The sequence below is a fragment of the Enoplosus armatus genome, chromosome 10 (genome assembly GCF_043641665.1).
Source record: "Enoplosus armatus isolate fEnoArm2 chromosome 10, fEnoArm2.hap1, whole genome shotgun sequence".
Taxonomy (NCBI): domain Eukaryota; kingdom Metazoa; phylum Chordata; class Actinopteri; order Centrarchiformes; family Enoplosidae; genus Enoplosus; species Enoplosus armatus.
The window spans coordinates 13,150,077-13,167,456 of NC_092189.1; the positions used below are offsets into that span (position 1 = coordinate 13,150,077).

Consider the following 17,380-nt stretch of genomic DNA (forward strand, 5'->3'; position numbering starts at 1 on the left):
ACCTTTATTTATTATACATGGGTCTGCTATGTGAAGACTTACATTTCCCTCCAAATGCTTTAGCTGTCAGACTGATCGCATATGTCTAAACAACATCGTCATGATCGAATCCTTTCTCAGATGTCTTCATTAATAAAACTGAGCTGGAGCTGGTCATAGTTATTCAAATTATGCATACCTCCATACGTACGCATACATACTGATCATAAAGTCACAGACAAAAAGCCATCTATGAATTGAGTCACATGTATGTCAGGGCAATGCGGATCTGTCTTTTACTCTTACAACTGGTGCTCATGTAAGAAAGAGCTGCTGCCCCTGCCAGTGGGCGTCTGCTGCCCGGGGGAGGTGAAGCTCGCCAGGGGGATGACCTTGACCGGGTCCTCCTTCTTACTACTGCAGTGTCTATCCAGGGTGTTGTAGAACTGTGGCCGGTTGATCCCTTTGTCCAGGTCATCTTTTTTGGGCACAGACCTGCCCAGGGTATGGCGACCATCCATGAGCCCCATGCTGCCCATGTTAGCTTTGGCTCCACGGGCAAAGCTCTGCTGGAAGCCAAAAGAGGGCATTGTAACGGTGATGGCGCTGGTGGTAGGGTTGGAGGTGGGGCTGCCAGGACCTTGGAACTGGGCCAGGGCTGGGGGCATCCAGCAGCTGTCGGAGTGGCCCAGTATCAGACACTCCTGGGTACAGGTCTCAGAGGCCTCAGCCAAGGCTTTCTGCAGGTTCACCTCGATGGCTGTAAAAAAAAAAAAAAAGAGAGAGGGAGAGAGAAACAAGAAAACAACATAGTTAATCCAACAGGTCGGAATATACAGAGAGTGCAGCTGGAATGCGATGATTTTACCGGGATGCTGTAAAGGCGCTGAATGAACTCATGAATCATAATGTAAATAGAAGAAAGTTGTCGCCTTATCAGTGGTTGACCCACAAAATGTCAGCCTTTTAGCAAAATGAAAGTCAGTGATAAATGTTTCATTTCATCTTGTAATGAGAAAAACACCAGCAGAGCATTTAATTTCCATTGGTATTCCCATGACTCTGTCTGTTTACCTACAATATGCAAGGAATTCCCTGTAGCTTAATTAGAGTTAGAAAAAAATGTCTTGCTGTTTGTGTCTCGGATTGGCTTTACTGTATTAAATATTTAATGAACATCTTAACAAAGCATTGTTTATTTTAATCACTGTCAATGTGGCACACCTTAAACCCTTTGGATCCAAAATAAATCTGCTCAAATAAGAAAACTCAAATATGGAGAAAATCCCATCATCCCAGGATCCTGTGAGCATCTTTAGCATATCCAAGTACATTTAATAGACATGGTTAATTGTGGCAGCATTTAGGTTGCAAGCTTGGAAAGGAAGAAAAAAAAAAGAAAAAGAAAACTGAATGAGGAGGCGACTGGGCAAGGCTAAGCACTCAAACTATCTTATCTCATTATCCCGGCACTGACATCACATGTGGAATGAGTCTGGGATGAGGCCTCAGCATTGAGCCTCAGCAATAAAGCCTGTCAAGCCAGATAATTAGAATGTAAAACAGTGTGCACCAAGGCAACCAGGAGCCTGCAGTGTTATGTTTCCGAGGCCATGCAAAGGAAAGAGGGGTCCTCATTCAACATCACATCACTCCTCTAGGCTTCAGCTTCAAGCTGTCATGTAGAAATTATTTAGTATATTTGCATAAGTAAGAATGCTATAAATAATTAAGCGGTCTTAGACCCCAGTACACAGGGACGACTATTTCCTTCACGCACACAAGTTCTGCATGCTCTGTGTGATTCTATTTCGCAGACATCTGCAAATCTTCTTGCCACCTTGTTTATTGTTTTATGGCATTCTACAAAATGAAAATGAATATTCTGATTACTCTACGTTAGTGATACCAGTCGGGCCTCCCAAAACTATCTATATTGTTGTATAACGGCTCGATGCACTCACTTTTTTGTATTTCTGTGCCACCGCAGATTGAAGAGCACAGCGTCACAACTTTAATTATGAGAGCAGTGTCTGAAAATGAATCGCCTGATATAAATTGTGAGGATATATTTGGAGTGCCCACGTGGAGTCAAATCTGTCCTCTCCATATTGAACTGAAGCCTTGGAGCAGGAGTGTATAAATCCCCTGGGCGGTAAATGTGTCACCTTTCAGAGGGTCACTAACTTCATTAAGGCAAAAATGGATGCTGCTTTCTCATTCTCTGAGCTAGCACAATAGGGCCGAGCCAAGTCTCGGCCATGCCCTGACTCAATCTCTCTCCAAGGGTTTTTCTGGTGTCGGTAATGCCTTTTTCGGGGTACTGCCGTTTTTAATGAGGTAATGCATGAACTTCTTTTTCCACAAGCATGCACCCGGACTCACAAATACATGTTCCCTGGTCCTAACAGAAAAACACGCGTTCAAAAGTGAACCCTCAACCCTGAATCCTCCTCAACTTTAAATGATCAGTGCATCCAAAGGTGAAGCTGTCTTTAACGTAGCGTACTTTACAAATGAAAGGTAGTCTACAGCTCTGTGACTTCACACAGCTTGAACTCACAGCAGTTCTGTGTCAACAGTCTTCAGTGCCTCCAGATTCTGTATGCAATATTTCACATCCAGCCTTTCCAAAAGACATGGGCCTGTACTATTTTCTATTCCAGTGGGATAGTTCGGAAAGGCGGTGGCGGGTTTGGGAGGGTGGGAGCACGGCGTGAGTGATGTCGCTGACAGCTCTGGCTGCTTTCGTCAACTAGAGGTATGCCGCAGCCTGCCTGTGATGCCGCTGTCTTTTGTATTCAGGGGAAACAACTGTACTGTACCCCGTGGAGCTTTCGGGAGGGATCACACATCACTGACGCCATGGATCCCCTGATGCTGAGAACATTCTTTTCTACTTTCCTTCAAGGAAATTTGAATGGCAGACAAGTGGGGATAATGGCAAACAATTGGGTGTAATAGACAGCACGACAGGGATCAGACCTACTGTTCTCATTTGAGATGATTCATCTTCACTGAGCAGTGGCTATGCAGTTCAAGCAAAACTGTGATACCTGTTTAGTTACTCTGAAGAGCTGACTGAACATCTAATACAAGTTTACCTGCAATCACCCCCAAAACTCTCCAGAAATTAAGTGGTATTCAATTCATGTTCCGATTCAAAACAGCCTGCAGGCTAATTTGACTGCTCTGCCATAAGGTTATCTATTATCCATGGTCTTGTTGTGTATTTCTAGATACCCCGCAGAGCCACAGTTCCAGGTTTTTAGTTGGTCTTATGGTCATATGCAAGGTCAATACCAGGGGTAGCCTACAGCAATCTTGTTCTGCAACATCAACACATCCTTTGGCCCGCCACAGATCGAACACCGCTGCGTCCACCTTCTGCTGACCTTCCATTCATGCGGTCAAACATTACAGCTTGTATAAACATTGGACATGTGTAAGAGAGAGGTATGAGAATGCTGCATGGCACACAAAGGATTCTTCAAAATTGCTTTTTATTACTATTAAATTACAGCTTGAAATTTGACTGGGCTCAAGGTGGGGTTAATGTGGTGCAAATTCTTCTCCATAATGTGAGTTCTTGAAATCTTTTACTTTAGAAATATAAGGGGGGTTGGACACGAGCCTGCAATATCTTGTAATCCACTCCAATTCAGTATCCCTACAAAACATTTATACTCTTATGTTACTTTTTAAAAAATATTTTAGGAATTTAGTTTGCATGGTTGTAAGCAGAAAAAAAATAACATGAGCAACGTCAGCACATAAACATTTCTCACCTTAACGCAGATGCGCTTACATGAGCCTAGTAAAAAGCCTTTCCAGTCTTAACAAAACCTCCTTCAAAAATTGCAGGTCTATTGTGTTGGATTGCATTATATTGTACATGTATTCAACTTGTTGTGTCCAGCCCCTGTTCAAATACATTTTATAATATTCCAAGAGGCTGGCGTGCAGGTGATTCATCGATAATAATGTCCTTTTAAGTGCAGCGTTGATACTGAACTATTCCGGAAAACCAACTGTTCTACAATTAACAATTAAACAGTGTTAGAAAACAGTGGTGAATATACTGTAGGTTTATTCTGGTTACATTCGCTGTGTGTATGGCCATTCCTGTTTGGGATATTAATACAGGTTGCAATGCTGAAATAATAAGCAGTAATTCAAATTTTCAGGCTCATGCTGCTGCATGCTAATGGCGAGGTTATTACACAGCCTGTAATATGTAGATAATTGCTTACATTTCAGCATCAAGGTAATGTCGTAATGATTTGATTTAAGCATGATCAACAGCGCAAGGCTCAATCCCATGAGGTTGTTCAAGTGCTACCTTACCAACCAAATGTCTGGAATGTCAACGTTCTGTGTCTAAGTAATATATTTTGCCTTTGTGTTATTCTGGTATGCATTCAATCTCACTTGTTTTCTTCTCTGATGGCCATGAAATCCACTAATGTTCTGACAGGCAGAAAGGCACGCACAAAGCCAGGATGCATATTAGCCGTGCTGATCTGGGCTTTTCACTACAATAGTATGAGATATTTAACATGACAGTTGATGATATTTACTGACAGAACTAGTTACATCTTGATGAGCTTCACATTAAGGTCTGCACACATATCACGATTCAACTTATTATTTCAGCGTGCACAAACTCATTATTGCTAATTAAAAGGATAATTGCATGCATCTAGGACATTAAGTTCCTCAAACAGCCATCAGGAAGGTGGACTAGGCACCCTGACTCATCCTACAGTGTTAATTGGTGCAGTCTTTTCGATTTTATAGCCTGAAACTTATACGCATCCAACTCATGTATCAAATTAAAGGTTTATCACATCCTACAGACTGGCTCCATGTAAGCATGTATGGTCACGGCCACGTTTAAATTATATTTGTTTGTTTTATGTGTCACATGTATGCTTTATTGCGATCTAAAAGGGTCCACGTCCAGCCCATGACTGCAGTGTGGTCCCCACTGTTGTAATCTTTTCTTTTTACACAGGGATCTATTAGACTGAAGGTTTCTCTTTTTTTCTTCTTTTTACTGTCTGAGGTTGTGAAACACTAGCTGTCACTATGCAACATAGTTGTTTTCTTCAAACATTCACTGCAAAGGCTTATAAAGCTCAAAAGTTGTTTTTCACAAAAGTGCAAAAGTTCATACATACTCCAAAATGTAACTATGCCAAGAAAATAAAACTTTCACCACCCAAAGCATTATCACCTACAGCTCTTCCCCTCTCGATGTCAATTAATTTGGAATCAACGGGTTTAATGGTGCCAGAAAATAAAAGGAAAATGCAAAGAGGCTTATATTCAGCTGTATGAGATTTTTTAAAATGGAGAACTTGTCTTTTGTCAAGAGTAATAGAACCAACCTGGAGTACTACAAGTATCACAAGTGCAAAAATATTATCATTATCATATTATGTGTTCTTGTGTGAAAGGGAGATGAGATGAGACCAAGAGTGAGAGGAAAAGAGGGTACACGAGCACGTGTCTCGTGTCTGGAGGGAGACCAAAAGAGAGAAACACGAGAATATGGAAAATTCTTTCAAACAAATAGAATCTCAGTAGAAATAATTGGGTTTGTAATTACCAAGACTTTATCACTTCACTCGGCCTTATACCCTCTCCAAACGTACAATCTGGATAAGCAAATGGATGGTCATTAATAATAATAGCGCTATTAAAACCCCTTGGTGTTACACTGAAAAGAGAGATGCCATTACTTCTCTGGCAATCATCATTTGAAGGAGAGACTAATGTCTCACTTTCACAGAATTACAAATACACTTAAATGCTTGATGCATTTCTCCATCCTTCCTGCTTTCTCTGGGCTCATATTTAAGATGCACACTTATGACTGATTCATGGCCTTGATGATGTTTAAGTTCATGTTCTATCGCAGAGCTTGTGAAAGTCTGGTTTCTGAAGGAATGAAAACTACATGCCACACTTGCAAGTCCTGCGTACACATTACTTTAACAATGAAATAATAAGAATAAGAATATGCAGGCTCAGATACAAGGTCTGTGACTTCTCTGGAAAAAGCCTGTCTCTATGGCAATGGGTCTGAAAATTTACTTTTCTCGGCACGTCAGACTCAAATGCTATTTGGTTTTCTTTACTTTTATCAGGAGGAGGTACAGTATAATCCCTGGCAAAGGCAATAAGAGCTGTCATTGTCACTGCTGACAAGGGCGTGGAGGAGGGAGTAAATATTCCATTGTAGCAATAAAAGTTGGCGTGCTCTTTGGAAGGCAGAGATCAACTGTGCCGTAGAGGTCAGTGGTGCCATGTAGTAGCCTGACATGTATTAAGATCTATCAGGACCGTGCCGGGGTAGACAGCTATGGTAGAATTTTATTAACAAGGTTTTATTATAGAATGTGGAATGAAAAAATATATGTAAGAAATATCTCTATACAGCCCGTCGTCTTCTAATGGCCATTCCCATCAGCGATCACATGGTCTAAGAATTGCATGCCAGTGACTGGTAATGAGTTACCTACGATAATGGCGTAGTGGATTTTTCCACTGAAACATACATTTCAGAGCAATTCTGTGTCGCAGCGATACAAAGTGAGATATAAGGAATGGCAAGGCCATCGCTCGTCTTTTTCTTTTTACTTTTTAAAACAAATAGTGCCACATGCAATGAATGGCCTCTTTTAAAGGAGACAATGTGACGCAGATAAGAGGGGAGCAAGGTTGTTCATATATACTCTAGACTAATTACTTTTGATGCATTTACTGAGACGACGCTGAACGTGGTGAGTCTCTGAGCCACATATGTATTTATCAGCACTTGTGGGACCTATACAGTTCCTCGCCAGTAATCCATCTAGCCTTGTCTACTCTCGACCCCTTTTGCTTTCCTAGTGTTTGACCCATTGTAACTGAAAGTAATTGCAGGCAGAAAACAACATCTAATGATTACTTTATCTGGGAGTCTGAAAGAGAGTGAAAAGTCACAGACAGGTACTTTCAACAAAAGGAGGAGGCCTTTTTGTTCCCGACACACAATTTCAGACAACAAAGAATATTATTGACTTGGCTGAGATTAGAACACCAAAACAAATGACAAAGCACAGACAGAGGACAAAGTGCACAAAGAGAGAAAGGATATCTCGAACAACCCAGTGCCAAGCACTTGCTTCTTTCTTTTTGTTACCATTGATTAAAAGTATGTTGTAGGTTGAATCACCCATTCCTCCACTGAATATACAACACCAACACAATGTACAGACTTAATTTAATGTAAATTCCTTCATCTCGAAGTCACCATTGCACTCAAAGGGAGAGGAAACACCTCAAATTCTCATATCGCCTCAGCATAAAATGTTTACAAAAAAGCAAGCCTCGACATCAACAACCCCAAATGTGTGATTTCCATCAACAGAGAACACAGTTGGGAAGGTAGAACACAGACACAGCTTTCTTCTTGACACTTGACTTTTTGTGTGTGACATTGGTTGATTACATCTCCTTCATTATATCTGGACTACTATTGGGCCTCCCCTCCCGAGGACAAGATGCCGGTGTCACCATCAACACAATCAGGCCTGGCCAAATACCCAGCATGGGCCAGATAGATGAGAGGTGCAACACCATAACAGTCTGCAATCAGCGCTCATCACCACAATGACACACAGAGGAGGAGGCACAGTGTTTCTATGGGGGGTAGAAACACAACACATGCTCATGTAGATGCACACACACACACACACACACACACACACACATACACATACGCTAGTGCTCTCAGTTTAAAATCTCATACAAGGGCAGCCGTTCATTCTCTTCTTTTGTGAGTCTGTACTTGTGCAAACGCTGGACGGTACTGTGGATATACTGTAGGTGTGCTGTCACCGACAAGGAAGCAATACATAAATGCATATTTATAAGATTAAAAAAGTGTGAATCCACCTTAAAATTCATTGCACATGGATGAATGTCTGGAAATTTCCATACTGTGTAGATAATGCGAGGTCTGGGAAATGAAAATAAAGAGTGCGGAATGAAAAGGAAGTGAAAATATTTTTGAAGGATTAAGAAAGAAAGGAAAATAGGCTGATTAAGTGGGACCTGACAAAGCTGTCTGATATTTGCAAGGAGATTGGATTGTGCCAGCAGGAATACTATCTAAACAATCATGATTTTTTGGTAATGACTTTGATCTAAAAATGTAAATGTCACTTATAACACTCTTAGCTTTCCTTTTAGAATCAAATTAAAAGCTGTTTCGAGGCGTAAGCGGGTCCTCAAAGAATTAAACCTGTTGCTTTAGAAGCCAGTTACAACAACTGGATGTTTTCAGAGAAAAATCTAATAAGCTAATAAAAATGAGGCCTCTGCTTCACATGATGGAGGAGAGACCGGAGAGACAAACTGTACAGCAGCCACCACTGTGCTACATCCTGTGTCATGTAACAAGCAAATTCATCACACTGACCCATTGCCCCCAATTATTATGGAAAACAAGAATGAATCAAATTAACATTGAAGAAGCTCTCAGATCTGGCAGCCTGTCTGTGCAGCCGATGGATTCAGCAGGAGGAGAGGAGAGGGTAATAAACAAGGTGCCACTGCATATGCTATATATCTTGCAGTCATTGATGATTAGCTCTGTTTTCCCTTAGCCATACATTACTGTTATTGCCTCCATGGCCAGGCAGATAGGAAGTGGATACAAAGGCATCGTGAAGCCCATCTTTCAGCGGATAACTGGCAGGCTGAAAACCACTCAGCACCAGCGGCGGCGTGGTTTCAGTGCATGAGTGATCTGGGCATGCTGAAAATTGTAATCTCTTATATGAGCTGAGAGGCCGCCGTACAGTTTCTTTAGTGTGTTTTGCTAGGGTGTGTGTTTATTGTACAGTGAGGTATTTCTAAGTGAAATCATTCAGTGCAGTCGCAAAAAAGGAGTCTCTCGTCAGATGTCAGCAGCTCAAGTCCCGGGGTTTTGTCCTACTAGGCAATGCGGAAAATGTGTAATCTATATGAGGTGTCAATGTCAGGAGCAGACACTCCTGCTTTCCCTTTTTCTGTTTCCTTTTCTTTCTCCATCTTCAAAATATTTTGAGGATAGCTTAGGCATGAACGCAGACTGTATACAGTATTAGTCACAGTCATTAGTGCTGAGCAAACTTATATTTGCAATATCAGTGTGTAGTGTAGCATGGTTAAGGTTTTAGTATGAGGGGCAGACTCTCTCCAGATCCCCCTGTGCATGTACGCTTTAAAGGTTTTCCTTTTCCGGAGCGCCACAGACCCTCCTCCGGGGACAACTATTAATTTTTCACTGAAACCTCCCCTGAATAATGAATTCTGTCCTATTTATACGCTGTGATAAGTCCACTGAATGTCTAAAAAGGGGTTATCATGAAAAGGGTAAGGCTTTCAGAGAAAGACCTGTTCCTGCTTAACATGTTTAATTCATCCGCATCGCCATGTTCTTGAAAGCAGAAGAAAAGTCATATAATATATCACGGGCAAACATGAAAGCCGACACAAGCGGCACATTCAATAAATCACAGCTTTACTTTTACTGTTTTGATGTTGACTGTCACAATCCTCCACCCAAACAGCAGCTGTTGAAAGTTCAGATATATGCCTTTTACTCCTCCAGGCCCTGCTGACAGATATGCTCTCACTAAAATCACAGAGGTACTCAGTGGCTTGTGTTAATGTTTCTGTCACTATGCGCACTTTATTTGGGGTGTTTTGAGTGCAGGCATTGTCAACTAGCATTCACAACATTGAGAGCGACGGATACAGATAGACACACGAGGGCAGAGAAAGTACGAGAGAGTGTGTAAAATGGCTTTTCTGAAACATAAGCAAAAAAAGGTGTAAAGTTTAGCTCATAAATAATGCAACAAAAACAGGAACATGTTTCAAAATCTGTGAAGAAAACAAATCAGCAGGAATTGATAGACATTTTTGATTCCTAAAACACTTTGATATCTGTCTCTCCACGGTAGAAAAATGCCTCATGTTGCTGCTGTTTGTATCAGCGCTCGAAGTGAACCAAACCATTCATTACAGTTTCACTCTAAGACCAAATAAACAGAAGGCTGTCTCATCATAAAAAAGTGTTACCCTTACATAAACACAATTAATTGACATTACAGCCAGTATTACCGGTATCACACAGCACTATTGACACAGATTAACTGTAGCACATAATAAAGATGTGAGGTGAGGTTATGAAATACTACGACTAAAGCATTTTTCAATTATCAAAATTAAGTACTAATGCAATTATAACTGAATGTAATGAGGAATTTCTTTTGTATTTAGTTTGGTTATACTTACATAATTAGAAATTGCATACATCCTTTATACTGAATAATTACCCATACCTACTTCCTAAAAATAATTTGTTTGATTCCTGTTAATTATATATTTGTCTCAGTTCACTGTCACTGTTTTAGATTTGGTGTGAATATATTTTGTGGCACTTTTCATCACAAGGCAATCACACTATTTGGGCTTGAATAACTCCTTGGGTGTCTTCAGCACTGCTTTCATTTCTTGGGAGGCAAGTCTAACAGCTCCTCTTTGCCTTTTAAAAAATCTGAATAGAAAAAAAAGAGAGAATTATAATAAAATAAAAGGGCAAAAGCAGAAAGTAGGTCCGCTGATTGTGTTCCGCCTGTGATGATGAAGAGTATGCTCCAGTGGTTGCAACAGTCCACAGAGGAGGAGATGGTGAAAATAGCCACGCAACTACTTTGCTCTGGAGACTGCTGGCAACCCATTGACCTCGATGCCTTTCATGCTGTTTAGCCTCGAGCGCTAACTATCAGATATTAACACCCCACATCTTTGATTCTGTGTGCCTGTCAGGCCCCGAAGACACTTGTATATATTGTTTGTCCCGGGGTGCCATCCTCTTTGTGTCAGTTGTTTCGTCCTCCTCTAACACGACAAACACCCACAAAGAGGCAAGGGTATGTCACATTTCCTCTGCCTGGCATCTAGTATCGACTCTAATGTTGACAAGTCTTAGCAGAGCCTGGGGATGGCATGGAGAGAAAGGAAGTTTGCAAGAAAAAAAAGCCATAAATGTCACTAACATGTCCGGGTGTTTGTAGAACTGCGGGAGAAAATTGCCAGGGCTTTCTGTCTCATCACCACCACCACCACCACCGCTGCTACGATGACATCACTATAGCCAATTTCACCCTGCAGTTTATTTCAAGCTACTGTGTGTGTGTGTGTGAATATGTGACAGTGAGAGAAACAGGCTCGCTTTCTATGTAATTCAGTGTGTGAAGGCACCAATACCCATCTCTATGATAATTTCCTATTCACCATGAGCAAAGACAGCAACACTGATACAATTCATTTCCCCTTTATTAACTGGTGCGGAAATGTTGGGCCCGGCAGAAGTGACTTCTGAAGTCTTTCAGAGATGAGGGGTGGCAGAGTTTGTTTTACGGGTGGGAGGAGAAAGCTAGTCGTACAGGGTAGGTGATAGAGCCATGCATCTATAATAGTGTATTTGCCAGAGACAAGAGGCTCAGTTTCCCTGAACATTTAGCGGCCATTGCGTGAGACCATGGGTCAAAGCTCCCACGATACACTTGCCTTATCTGAGAAAATAAAAATTGGCTGGTCACCTCTCTAAACTTCTGGGAAAGTTTCACTATCAAATGTCTTGTTTGCTTCACTTGTTTGAGTTTCACGTGTGACATCCAGAGTCAAGTCCAGTCAATCACAGTGACATTCAATTCACCCGAATTGATGACTTGCCACCAGTCTGCCATTTTTATCTAGGGCTCATGTTCTCTTTATTTTTTCGTCATCCCCGACTCTTCCTCTTCCTGCTCTGATGTTGCTAATTATTTCAAACTATCAGGTAGACAGTTTCAATTTCAATTAAATCTCGTCTTCTCCACTGACCTTGTGGCAGGGAGCAGGGTTGCTCTCTCAGCCCTGAACACTTCCTCTGGCAGTTATGGGTGCCATTTAAGAAGAAATTTAAACTCAATTTTAGTCTAACTTGAGAGAATACATGCTGAGTTCATCCTTGTGATGGCAGAAGTGCGCTCAGTATATGTATTCCAGTAACACACTTAATGTGATAATTGAAAGCGGTCCAATTAAAGCTTCAAGGCATAACTAGCTACTCAGATACACCCTCGGGTAGCTGTGAAGGACAGATTTACAGCCATATGCAGCTAATCTAGCTGTCTAGTGTGGGTTGTGAATCTTAATGCACTGATGTTACGATGACATATTGGGTGATGGTAGTTTACGAACACTATTTCTTGCTCTCAGTATCAACAAGAGGGTAAATGTAGCCATAAAATGGTCACTGTAGGTGCAGCAAATGTGTGTACTTCATAATAATGGATCATAGTGATCATAAGTTCTGCAAAAAAAAAAAAAAAAACTTCCTCAAAGTAGCTGCAGAGTGCCACACAGGCAAACGGAATAGCTGCTGCAAAAAAACAAAAAAACAGAGGGCACCATGTATGTAAGAAAAACAATTACGTGATATTGACAGCGAGTGCAATCAAAGGCTCCCCTGCCAGACTCAATGAGGTGCCAATCAACCGAGTGTCTCTGCCTCACGTTGCCGCTGCTGCTGCTGCTGCTGCTGCCTTTCATTTTAGAGTCAGAGGAGATTCTGCCGTGGTGAATCATCAGTCAATAGCTCAGAGCTGATGGTTAATGCTGATTGATGACATTCACCCAACCCCCCTCTACACTCCTCAGCATCATCTGCAATAAACAGTCAGGGTGCAAGCTAAAATCAGGAGGGGAAATAAGCAAGCTAGGTCTGCATTTAAAATTATTATTATTAATGTTATTATTAGTTGTAGTAGTAGTTGTTGTAGAAGAAATAGTAGTAGCAAAAGTGTTGTTTTGATTAACATTGTTCTGAACTAGCTTTAAAGCCTCTGTCACCATGCTTTGATGGCTTTATTGTTTCTCTTTCCAAGAAACTGGTTGCTGATCGAAAGTTACGAAAGGTCGTCTGTGATTGATTCAAGCTATAATTAAAATTATTATTAAAATAAATTATAAAGCACCAGATGCGTTCTCTTCATTGTCCCATGAAATAATGTGTCATTCAAAGCGTGGCATTAGCCAACACAATGTACATGCATTGAAGAACAATTTAGTTCGCGCATGTAATTAAAGTGATTCTATCAAATGTGACATTTCTATCACCACAATATTCTGCCTTTCTCCTCCTTCCCCTCACCTGTGTTGGCTCGCTCATGACTGGAATAAGAGAGCAAGATCAGTCCACGACAGCAAAAAAGATCATTTTCCGTGGAAATATCTGTAATGCGAATTTATGTGAAACATGGCAATGGTGAGCTGTAATAGGCACTTTCTAACCCAGAAATGTCAAGCGGGAGGAGGAACACTGCAACAAAACATAGGTATGATATTGAATTGGCTGGAAGTGTCACCCCTAGAAAGAAAAGAAAATAATTTTCTCTCCCTCTCCTTCTGTCTTCACCTCCACTCTCTCTGTCTGCCTCATCTCTCATTATTCTCTCTCTTACACACACTCCTATTGCTGTTTATCTGTTTATTTTTCTAGATTTTATTCTCATCTTGAGAGGAAAATTCAGGCGTTCTGCTTTATTGTTAAAGCATGCGTTGGATCAGGCGACTTCCTCTGCAGGTTGTCCATACACCAAAACAAGGCATTCGAGGATACAGTCTAAAAAACAGAGTTTATGTTGGACATCATCCGGCGATGCTTCCCTACAGCGTTTTGTAACATTTCTTTCATTACCTCTCTTCCACTCCTCACCCACACATCCACTCTTATTTACAGTGGCTCTTAGGGAGTCAACACATCAAAGTCAGACTTAAGGAAGGCTGGGTGTTAACCATCCATCTCTTTGACGAGCAGAATAAACTAATTTTCTAATTTGCAAGCATGTGACCCCAGTCATTTCTATTCATAATTCATTATGGAAATATAATCAGACATCATACCTAACCTTAAGACAACATTGAGGTGTTGGGGAAAAAACTCTACTGCGCGCTACTAATATTGTATGAGAGACCTTTAAACAAACTATCTGCACTGCTGAAACAATCTCAACAATGTGTTCAGTGCTCAGAGACTATGAGGAATGTGTCTGGCTACCCATCCCCTTCATTTCAATTGCTCTTTGATTCATATAGGTCTTTAAAGAGCAAGGTGGGACAATTACCATTTTAAGTGGTTAACATGCCCCAGCTGGTATTTCTTTCCATTTTCATCTGAAATATTATTCATTTTCACTATTAAACATCACTTCAACAGCACTTCGAACGGTTTGCTGGGCTATATTGTACATCTTAGCCACGAGTAGTGATAAACAGACTGAAAGCTTCCAAAACCAAGTCGCAAAGGGGGGAATAATCATTAAGAAACAGCTTCCTAGAAACACTTTCCAGTCAAAAACAATTATCAAGAACTGAAATGCTATAAGGAACAAATCACAATGATATTCCATATACGACACTTAACTCCTCGTCCGGTCCGCACTTCACAGAGCGCGCAACAAAGAACTGTAAACTCTACTGGCAGAAGAAGAAAGGGTATTAATTTTCCAACCTGGAAACTGTAAACTGAAAATACCTGTGAAGTGGATAATTCTGTCTGGGGGAGACATGTATTTTCCCCTTCCTTGTGTCAACACAACTTCTTTTGAGGTGTGCAGCGATGTCTGTATGGACCTGATAAGTCTCTTATTCTCGGCAAAGAGTAATTTGCAAAATGCAGACGGCTGTACACAGACTCTCCACATTGTTAATTAAATCATTCTGCCTTTGATGTTTTCTCAGGTTTTAATGGGAAAATAACAAAATTAAATAGGATGCTGTCTTCCCTCCTAGTGAAAAGAATGATCCATGGATGGTGCATCAATTATTGAAGCTGAAATACTGTAAATAAATTAAATTAACCATAAATAAAACGGCATGACTTCCCGCTGAAAGCAAAGTATTGTTTTTCTTTAAAGCTGTCAAGGCACTGGCATGTGAAAGCAGGCATATATTATTCACAGTTATTTGCACCTTATACCTGTTGCCAGATGAACATCGACCATATGTGAAGCAACAACCAAAAAGTGTGTCCGATAAGACTGAAATGTTTCCTCCTCACCTTCTTATTTAAAATCTATGCAAGACATTAATCAACAAGGGCCGGAACATTTTTGACAGGCTTTGTATGGTTTGAATGTAGTCCTTAAGACAGTTTTCAGTCTCGACATTATCATGTACTCCATCCAGTCAGACCTATCCAAAGAAGCTAATTCAGAACAAAACGTTAAGAAATGAGAGGTCGCCGAGTTGAAATGGTGGTTTGGTTTGGATGATTGTGATTATATTCACCAGAATACACCTGTCAGCCTTTTCTCCCCCTCCCGCAACCTGCCTCTTAATTTGATCAATAAAGATGAGTTTCTCTCCATAATGAAATTCACACTCAATCACAAGTTTGTCAATGGTCACCACGAAAGGTCAGGCAATAAAAGGAGATTTTGTCTCAGGAAAAAAAAAGAGACTGCCTAATTAGTTTACTCGGCTCGACATGGAGCTGAGAAACAACAGTCTCGCTGAAAAGTATGACGCCATCCATTTTGTTTAGTCAATAACTTCCTGGGCCACAAATATGCTGGGAGCATTACATGATGACCTTTGCACTAATCAATCCGCTAACACTTTGTTGGAGTAAAGTCTGCGCGGAGAGTGTATTTTCCAAGTAGGGTCAAGCTGATAACGGAATACAGCCCCCAAGGTGTTAATGGCAGGCTGATTATCTGAATGGTTAGTGTTTTTACTCCGACCTCTAATTACTTCCAAGGCTAGTCTCTGAAAAAGCAATTATGAGCTGGGCCAAACTGTACATCTCACTTCAACGGCTCAATGCTTTTATAATTCATTTGTTCTAATTTGCAAAATATCAGCAGCAAGCAGATCAAAAAATAAAAAAATAAAACAAAAAAATCTCACTTTCTTTATGTCCTGTACACTGTGCCTCCATCTCCACGTTCCATTCAAAATGCCTATTACAATTCAATTTAGCAGTTATTAAATCGACTTAACCCATAACACATTTTCACCTGTAATCACCCCTGTGAATACAGTTATATGTTATATGTTTTAACTTGAAACATATTGCAAAATTAAACAAAACGCTCTGAAGGTTGTTGATGTGCACATGCAATATGCAGTACTCATTAGCTTTTACTATGTGCCTTTACATGTAATATCTGTGTCGTATTAAAACAGTAACATTATCACATTATGCCAAGTGAGCACACAAAGAAGTCTCAACCAAACTCTCCTGAATTCTTTGCTTGTATCCACCAGTAGAGGGCATGAAGTCTCCCTCAGTGTCTCTTTTCACTGCCTTGCTGTATTGAAAAGTTACTTAAGACCTCACTAATGCTGCAGCTAAGCCCCTTGATGTGCTATTTGGTCTGAGGTACCTCTGCAGGGCTCTCTGTTGCAGTGTGTTACCAGCAATACATCCACCCTACAACATGTGTAGCATTGCACAAGGGGGGATAACAGACATACATAAACCCCACCATCAAGAAATGTGTAATGGCTTTCTTTAGTGCTCACTTGACAGAATGTGGATTTTTTTCCCCCTCTTGTGGCCCTCCTTCAACAGGGCCCACAAAAGGAAAGTACAGCGCACTGAGGAGCATGGGCCAGGTTTTTGCATTCATCAGCCTCACACTAGAAAAGAAGTTCAATGACATTTAATTAACAATATGACATAGTATGAGCTGCAGGTGAGGTCACATTATTTTAAGACTATCTTGTAAGATTGCGAAGGTGTGAGGCGCCCGCTTAACTGATGTGTCCTGCTTCTGGCTTGCCACAGATGTCCAAAAACAACTTGACAGTGTGGCCCCACAGACAGGCCCCAGATTAATGATTTGTGACAGCTTCAACGAGCCAGGATATGAAGGATATGTCATCCTGCAGCCATTACATAAGTAGAAACAGCTGTTGTTTCAGCAGAGGCTTTGATTTCTTACTGTACCCGCTTCCTCATAGAAGCGTGGCAGGAGAGGGGACCTCCCGTCACATACAAATAGGCTAAACAATATTGTGGAGGCAGCAGGTTTTGCAGAGAGCGAGCGGGTGGCTGCACCACTGGTTGCAATTGCAATAGAGTTGGATAAAGTAACTTTCTAATGTCCACTCTCCGTTGCAGCCCTCAGACACTGAGACATCAATGTGAACAACAGTATCTATGTAGTTTTTATTGGTGGCTTTGGAGGCTTCTGCCAATGCCTGTTGTGTATAATTATAACAGCCTGAATTATGTTTGGCGGTAATTCTGCAGCACAGACTATGTTGTGATTACCATGGGCCTGAATGGAGCTAGATTAAA

At 41.0% G+C, this 17,380-nt stretch overlaps 1 protein-coding gene across 1 annotated transcript in view; it reads right to left on the reverse strand.

The window, feature by feature from the left end:
* Nucleotides 1-281: 281 nt before the first annotated feature.
* The window catches only part of pcdh11 (protocadherin 11), a 116,053-nt gene continuing 98,954 nt past the window's right edge, over nucleotides 282-17,380 (reverse strand). Inside the window, exon 6 of the mRNA XM_070913923.1 lies at nucleotides 282-739. Within this exon, the coding sequence (XP_070770024.1) occupies nucleotides 282-739 (458 nt within the window). The remainder of the gene's footprint in view (nucleotides 740-17,380) is intronic.